General features: G+C 34.8%; 1 protein-coding gene across 1 annotated transcript; it reads left to right on the top strand.

Moving 5' to 3' along the window:
• Window positions 1-265: 265 nt before the first annotated feature.
• On the top strand, window positions 266-7,273 carry LOC136340326 ((E3-independent) E2 ubiquitin-conjugating enzyme UBE2O). The gene is made up of 20 exons (XM_066284329.1): window positions 266-625; window positions 1,336-1,467; window positions 1,524-1,619; window positions 1,670-1,813; window positions 2,001-2,188; window positions 2,240-2,416; window positions 2,474-2,634; window positions 2,846-2,964; window positions 3,019-3,240; window positions 3,290-3,460; window positions 3,598-3,723; window positions 3,776-3,931; window positions 3,982-4,077; window positions 4,135-4,330; window positions 4,555-4,718; window positions 4,772-5,010; window positions 5,065-5,315; window positions 5,520-5,686; window positions 5,834-6,004; window positions 6,304-7,273. The coding sequence occupies exons 1-20, from the start codon at window positions 419-421 to the stop codon at window positions 6,436-6,438; spliced, it is 3,318 nt and encodes a 1,105-aa protein (XP_066140426.1). The 5' UTR covers window positions 266-418; the 3' UTR covers window positions 6,439-7,273.
• Window positions 7,274-8,545: the final 1,272 nt, after the last annotated feature.

Raw genomic sequence — 8,545 nt, 5'->3', positions numbered from 1 at the left:
GACATATTGTCAAAGGTATATGCCCTTGATAGGCAGCCCACAATTGTCTTGAATTAAAAATTCAAAAGAAAATTCGTTTTTAGAAAATATTTAAGAAAGGACCATGCACTGTCATAGGAGTGTGGTATTCTTTATTTATCATTAAAATTTACTATGTCAAAATTAAGAACTAATAATTATTTCGGAGATTTGATGAAAAAAATTTTATACACGAGGTTGCCACTTTGAGCAACATTGCCAGATCGTTCTTACACGTGATCAGCTGTTTTTTGATTCTTTTTTTATAAATTTTTTGTTTATCAATGGATGACATGCGCCGCCCAAGACCATCAACTGTACCCTTTTTTTCACAAAGTCAAAGTTCTTTCAAAATTTGAGTATTCGCATGGTGTACCCGTAGCAAAATCAGAGTGTGAAAATGTCGTTGCAGGACAAGGTGAAAGAATTCTATTCAAACGATATCGTGTACAGGTTCGACAAGCATAAGAAAATCATATTCGGGATGGTGGTGGATTCTTACGAGGCCTCAAGCGACGATATGGATGATATGCACGCCTTGCAAAAGGGCCAGATAAGAGTCTCATGGAGCAACAGCTCCAGGGACCAAGTTTGGCGCCAAAGCAAGGTCTGTACCTATGGCTGTTGAGGTCTTTTTGTACCTATGTAGGCTTTTAACACCTAAAATTCATAGGCAATTAATTTATATTCATGTGAAGACATGAGTCATAAGTGTTGATAGCTCCAATTCCCATTAATAGTTGACAACATTTTAGTTAGCCCTATAGCTACGTCCATGTTTCATTGGGGTTAGAACGCCTTGCACAGTAACCTTGGAGAGCCCCATATGCAACGCACATTTTCAGCTGCCACATTAACAAATAATCTATTTCCTCCTTTATATATAGACAGTTTACTGACAGAAAGTACTTCCTGCCAAAATAGAGGCTCTATGTAGCTCTTCACTTTACAAACATTTTTAATCTAATAGAGGGATTTTGAACAGCTAAAATTGTAACAATATATTTATTACACTAAGAAAACCTAATTTTAAATTCACCACTAGTTTTGTTTTTTGTTTTAATATATTTTTTAATTCCCAATTAATGACAAGAATAGAACATTAAATAGAAATATTAATTTAGCACAACTATTCTGTAAGGAAATGCTAAAGTAAGCCTACTGACATCTTATGATGTGTGATGTGATACACAATTAGTTTCTTAATTTAGTTCTTCAGATTTCTTACTTAAAATGAGTTTTTCCATGTAAGGTTTCAATTTTGAGGTATCATGTCAGGTACCACATTTGACAACTGGTGTGTAACTTATTCTCCAGGTTCACTTGATGAATAGAAGTATTATCTCTGGTGATATTGTCCGGAGACTAGAAAAGGGCAAAGAGACTCAAAGAGGCTACTGCAAAGAGACCAAGCAGTGTGTCACAGTTCAAATAGTTGGGACAGATAAGGTAATAAAAATCTTTCAACCCTTCACAGCTGCTCATAGATAAAATGCATCCCAAAGGTAATAGAACATGTGGTCAGTGATAGACTTCACAATGTGAGACCTTTTGACGTGGATGATGCGGTTTGCTTGGAAAATAAGTTTGGCCGAATAGAGGTAAAAGTTATGAAAGTGCTATAACTTCTCAATTTTATTGTTGGTAATAGGCTGTAGATCAAATGATGTCGATGCATTCCATGGACGGATCTGTGGTTGAAGTTTATACAAGTATTAACAGTGATATTGAAGATTACTGGCTAATGAAAAGGAATAGATTTCCTTTAGACATTTTTTATCCTGGGCAAGAAGTGGTAAGTTATCCTTTATTATATTCAAATTTATTTATCTTAAATGTTATCTTATATCAAGTTGTTTTTATTAAATACAAATCATATTAATGGTCGACATAAATACACTGAAATCCCTCATTAGAGAGCAATATAGTATGATTATTAGATGTCTGCACATACATTAATTTTCTATTTTTAATTTATTCAGATTTGCGTTCCTTCCAATCTTGAACAACCAAATTGGATAAAGAAAACCAAAACGATGAAACGGAACATGCAACAGCGTCAAAGATTTACCATCCAACATGTTACTGAAGTCGTGCTTGATGTGGCCTTATACAGTCAGACCTCTGGCTATTCTTACATTGCCCAATTTATGGACGAAGATGTTAAAAAGTAAGACTCCAAAAAATCCTAGATAAATTAAATTTTCAATGTTGATGGAAGATTAAAGGTGCTGGAACACCCAAGTGATACCTGTTTGGAACTGATGGATCGTAAATTATTGAAATTAAGTTCTCATGATGTGCTTGTGAAGAAGAAGGATTGGGTTAGGAAACTGTCTCTCATATACCGGCCGGAAGTACCTAAAGTGCGTCATATTGTCAATACTAATTCAAAAATGTAAGGCGTATGTGAGTTTTTTTTAAGCCCTATATAATTTGATTTGGTTTTGAAAAGCAATTCGAGGGTGCCTCGCATTCGCAGTTCCTCTTTATTGTATCCCACCACTCCGACGAACTTGGAAACTGTTAATTCGCCAAGTTTTCCTAATGTAGATGATAACGAGGATGATTGGTGGACGGAGGAAGGTGAAGAATCAGAAGAAGATGTCAATGAAGGTAAGAGATCACAACTTCAGATTGTTATAATTGTTATTGCATGTTGATTTTATGACGTTTTCATTGTAAATCTATTTTAAATGCTTTTATTGTACAGGTACCATCAAAATGAATTTTTTTAATGAGCGAAAATTTAACGGTGTTTATCCAATCGTTAAAAAAAAATGCTATGCTATGTGATTTGTAATCAATAAAAGAAGAATAATTTTAGATGGAAGTGGCGCTTCGAGTCAATCCCCATCGTTAGCAGGAACAAAAAGCGTGTCAAAGAAGAAACATTATCCACCCATCCCCAGTGAACTTACCGCGGGTCATACCTTACCCGTTGAAGTAATTTAGCCAATATTTATACAGGTTTTTTACATATTTATTTCTTACATATAGGTGATTTGCGTCGAGTCAAAAATTACAGTTGTATGGCAAGACGGCACTGAAGAAAAGGACATTCCATCCACTCATCTTTATTACTCTATATCTCTTGATGATCACGAGTTTTTCCCCGGCGAATGGGTGGTGAAAGATGTAGTCAATGGAGATTTAGATGCCATGTCTAAATATGGAGTTGTGCAGAAAGTTTATTACATGGAGAGAACAGCGACTATTAAAGTGATGATACAAAAATTGTCGAAATGGCGTTTCATTTAATATTTTTCAGTGGTTTGTTTACTCTGAGACGGAGGACAAGCCTCAAGCGCTAGATGTGGAAGAATTGAGCGTTTATGATCTAAAGAAGCATTCTAAGTTTGTTTTCAGACCTGGGAGTATAGTGAAGGCAAAGCCCACACAAGAGGGAAAGATAGGGAAAGTTATTGATAGCTGTGTTGAGGTATATAATGATCTATTTTTCTATGTCTCTTGCTATGCTTTGTTCTTTTTGAAACCAAATTATGAATGTGTCATTGTTTATAATAGCCATAGTATCTCACTAATATTTTTACGAACAATCTCTTTTTTATTGGATAGGGATATGTGATAGTTCAGTGGTTAGAGAGTAAATTAGAGAACTGCTGGCCTCAGCACATAGAGTTACTTCCTGATACTGCGGAAATCGAATACTCAGATGGCGGTGAATCTGGAGATGAGGATGTAGTAAGTAATAATTTATTTAATTCCCGAAGAAAATTGAAATTTTTTTTAAAAGGTTTCATGGGAAACTGAAAGTATTGAATCGTACGCTGGCGATATCACAGATGAAACAGTATTACAAAATATGGCGGCACGATTGGATTTTGTCCGAGCCAGGATTGTGTACCTGAAAGAAGCCTTTAAAAATCATACAATCACCGAAAATTTTGCAGTAAGTTCGCGCCACAATTTTAATCAAAATCGCATTAATGTTTCTTTCAGATACTCAAAGACTTACTCTTAGTGTATGAAAACTCTAGTTATTTAGATAAGCTGTTGGGGACGTCTTTCTTCAGCTTGAAAAGTAAACATTTTCAGGTGAGGCATAATTAAGACAAAAACAAAATGATCTTTTTAACCTATTTATTATATTAGGCTCTTTTGATGCAAGCAAAAGAGAAAGCAAAAGCTCAAAATATTGAATTGAAAGGAAGGTTGTTTTCAAACGAGTTTCGATTCATGACAACAAAAGTGAAAGTAGCCGAATCAGAGAATATTAAGAAGATGATTAAGTTGGAAAACAAGATTAATGCCGAGATTGAAAAAAAGGAAGGAAATAAAGGAGGCACAGGTGAATTAATTAAAAGCAAAGCTGTCGCAACTATTATAAAAACTACAATTTCTGAACCCTTGAATTCTGAAAAACATCTGGTGTATACTAAATTTTACAAAATCTTGACTGAAAAAAACGCAACGAACACAGCAATTGAATTGCATTTTTTAAATAAAGGAATTCAATTACCGACAGCTCTGATTTAAAGTGTTATTTATTTAAACATTTGTGGCTATCCGCAGCACCAACAACTCCACTATCGCCAGATATCTCAGATGTCCCTTACATATCTCAAGAAAATCTGTGTGTAGAGCTTCTTTCTACTCTTAAAGTAAGAATGGATCTCGCATATGCTGAAATCATCAGTCGTATAGGAGGTAGTCAAGCCCTTAGCATCCTCACAAAGGTCTTACTGTAATTTTCCCAATATCTAAAACATTCTAATGTGTTTTACCTTAGGCTACTGAAACTACAGCAACCCCAACCAGTTCAACTCCATTACCTAGTTTCCCTACAACCCCTGAAGAATCATTTTCCGTTTTAAGTCCATTTAAACCTAAAAAGTCCCTCTCATCAATAAAGGAAACACCGATTGCCACTCCGTTAGGAGAGGAGACCGAGTGGTATGTGGTGGTTGAGGAAGCACCAGTTACTCACCACTATTTCACTAGTAAATTCGAGCCAACTGACTTACAAAAGTGATGATTATTTATTAGAATTAGTGCCTCAAATGCAGCGTTATCTGTTTATAGGTTCCTTAAAGTTGTGGTAAAAGAGTATAAGTTGTTAAAAGAATCGTTGCCTGCGGATGTTTGGGTTAGGTCTTTCAGCGATAGGGTGGATTTGATGAGTGTGATGATTCGGGGTCCTGCGAAAACGCCTTATGAAGATGGGTTGTTTATATTTGATATTCAGTTGAGTCCGGATTATCCGAGATCACCGCCATTAGCCCATTATATAAGTTATAGTTCAGAAAGGCTGAATCCAAACTTGTATGTTGAGGGTAAGTTGAAATTGCTTTTACAGTTATGAGGAAAAAAACTAGTAAGAATTGTGTAGGTGTACAGGATGGTGAGAGTGGTTCTAATGATATTTTTATAGACAGATTCTTAATATTCGTTTAGGATTATAATAATCATTTAAAGATTTTATCTTCAATTGTGTTTGTAACAAAAAAAAAACAGTGAAAAATCACAAATTTTCAAAGGTAAAGTGTGCGTTTCGCTTCTTGGCACGTGGATGGGAAAAGGCACTGAAGTTTGGGGTCCAAACAGCACTCTGCTACAACTGATCGTTTCGATTCAGGGTCTAATTTTGGTTTCGGAGCCATATTACAATGAAGCTGGCTACGAAAAACAGACAGATACTCAACAGGTAAGTTAAGTCTCATGTTTGTATTTTGACTATTCCGTAAGCATGTAAGATTTTTCCACTTGAGGACATACTGTCTGTCTTGTTCAAAACATGAAAAACTTACTTTATTTTTAATATCAACTACAAACAATTTTTTCATCTTTTTAGGGGTATGAGAACTCGAGAACATACAATGAATTGGTAATTTTGAAGTTGGTACAAAGCATGACGGAATTACTCCTAAACCCACCGAAAGTGTTTCGAAACGAAATTTTCAGTCATTTTGCTCAAAACAGCGAGAAGTTGTGTCAACGCTTAGAGGGTTTTTGCAACGAAACGGTATATGAAACTTCGATAATATCCGTATTAGTTTTTACAGTCATTTTTCCTAAGCTTTAAGAAAATATATTTAAATTTGTTAGACCATGTTTATAGAATCAACAATATTGGGAAAGATGGGGAGGTATTTGCCTCAAAACTGCGAAAAAGCTTGTTGTAATTACTCCATACATGGTGTATTTAAAATAACGTTCAATTTCTTCAGTGCGTTGTGGGCACTGAAGAAGTAACTTAAAAAAATGTTTTGAACACACTCTGTATATAAATCAACCCTACAAGTAGCTTTGCAACATTTTTAGGATCCACTGAAACCGGAATTTCCCCTACTGCCTGTTAGCAAAGGCCTAAAACTTTCCCTTACCAGTGCATTGAGAAAGTTTAGGGAGGTCGTGGGAAGGAAAACCCAATATGAAAATAATGTGGCTCAAAGCTAGAAAAACTTTTCGGCGTTGGTTAACCTATCAACAACGCTTAATATACAATTATTGGTAGGTGCTAACGTAAAATTGTGTTTGATCAAATACCTCGATTGTGATAGAAAAAAGTCGTAAGTGATACACTTATTAAAATTGTTCGTTTTTCTTATTAACAATCAGACACCTGCCAATTTAAAAATCACACACTCAAGTTTATTGTCGTAGTGGTTTAGTTTAACTAGTTCATGGCTTTTTTTCCAGAATAAAAAATTCATTTGTTAGGGTTGCGCACTTTATTTGTAGTTATTTATTTATTTATTTTCCATTATTAGTATTAATGAAGGAGCATTTGTTGGCTGATAGTAGGTTTGTCGTGGTATTTTTCTACCTCTTCGGTGTGAATTGTTGAAAAAATTACGTCCTTTGAAAATTCTGAATGGTAATATATTGCCGAGATAGTGCTGTGGTATTACAATGTAATTTGAGACTTGATAAGTAATTCTCCAAGGCTGTTTCTATGTATTGAAAATCACTTTGCTACTATAATAGTTGTTAAGAAGTCTTAGAGATGTTGAATAAGATTTTTTTAATTTCGATCGTGTTTAGAGATTTCAAGCATACATTTCAATGGAAAATAAGAGCCAATTTCATTCTTTCTTGATGTACTTAAAATTGCTCCCTGAAATCGTTTGTAAAATTTGTACAATGCAATTGTGCACGAGTTTCGTACAACACACAAAAAGGAAATTTCGCTCTTCCTAAAGAATCATTACAATTTTAACAACGCTTGTTATGTAGGAGGTAGGGTTTTCTAGAAAATCTTCAATAAAAACTGTTATACTGTTCTTAAAAATTGTGTTTTACTTTTAATTACAATTAGGTAGGTACGACATTATTTCAGTTGGAATAAATACAGTGTTTGTGTGTTCTATGTAAGTGACTCATCTAGGGCGGGTCCCAAGCACCACACGTCTGTTGAAAACGGACTTTATGGGGGGTCAATGACTTTAATGTTTAATGGGACCTTGACACACTTCTATGGGAACATCGTTTAACAATTTACTTAAAAATACTATAAGTTTTACTTCAAATCAATTGTCAGTTAAGTGATTTTTTTGGAAAAGATTGTTCCACTGATTAAAATTGCCCACATTGAGGGAAAACGGGGGCTACAATGAAGTGGCAAGTAACCATAAAAAATAAAACAATGTTTAGTTTCCTACTTATTTTTTAAAATATTTTGTAGGAGGTCTATGTATAATATGTATATAGTAGGTGCATATTTCATCTTATCCCTAATTTTCCCACAAAATACTTCCTTTCGTAATTGATTTGTAGACCCAAGATTTGTCTAAACCACGGACAAACCGCCATTTGTCGCACGGTAGCGGCACTATTACAACATATTTAATTTCTTGATAATTATTAAAAAGGCTGAACTGTGCGATTTGCAAATTATTGTTTATTTATTCGCCCATTGATGTGATTAAACCACCATTTTTTTCACAGAATGATTTTCACAGTTGATGCACGACGAGTTCACTGGCAAAAACGTGCGAAATCCATATTTTTTGCGTTTGAATATGCAGTTTAGACCATGAAAAATTGATTTCAAGAGAACTTTTTTAGTGGAGGACGCAAATTCAGTTTTTGCGAGGTTAAGAGTGGCCCTCAACCATCATGGGAAAATATGAATTTTAAACTAAAAATTGCAGACTTAAATGTGTTTATAACACTCAGTTATTCTCTTTTGTCTTACCCCTTCTCGCTGGTTATTGTTTTTAGTGAGTGCTCGATGGGCAAATCAAGTGTGAGTACTTGCTCAACAATCTATTCACCAACTCAGCATAAGCTGTGGGAAAGAATGCCATAAAACTAACACCAGTTAATTGTCCAATTTTCACGGATAGCGTTCTTCGAGTCAACAAACTTTAATTCGCAGTTACCTAACTTTTATGTTGCCAAGTAAACAGGGATAACTAACAGGGCGATGATAATTAATTTTTTTAGATTTCAAAATCGAGTTTCAATAATGCATTTAAGTTTTGTCCCTCTTACCGTCCAATCTGATGCAGATCTGCTAAACCGTGCAGAATGCTTCGGTCTAAAAAGCCACGAAAACGAA

This window comes from Euwallacea fornicatus, chromosome 7 (assembly GCF_040115645.1).
Source record: "Euwallacea fornicatus isolate EFF26 chromosome 7, ASM4011564v1, whole genome shotgun sequence".
Lineage (NCBI taxonomy): Eukaryota > Metazoa > Arthropoda > Insecta > Coleoptera > Curculionidae > Euwallacea > Euwallacea fornicatus.
This window is presented reverse-complemented; position numbering and strand designations above follow the sequence as displayed.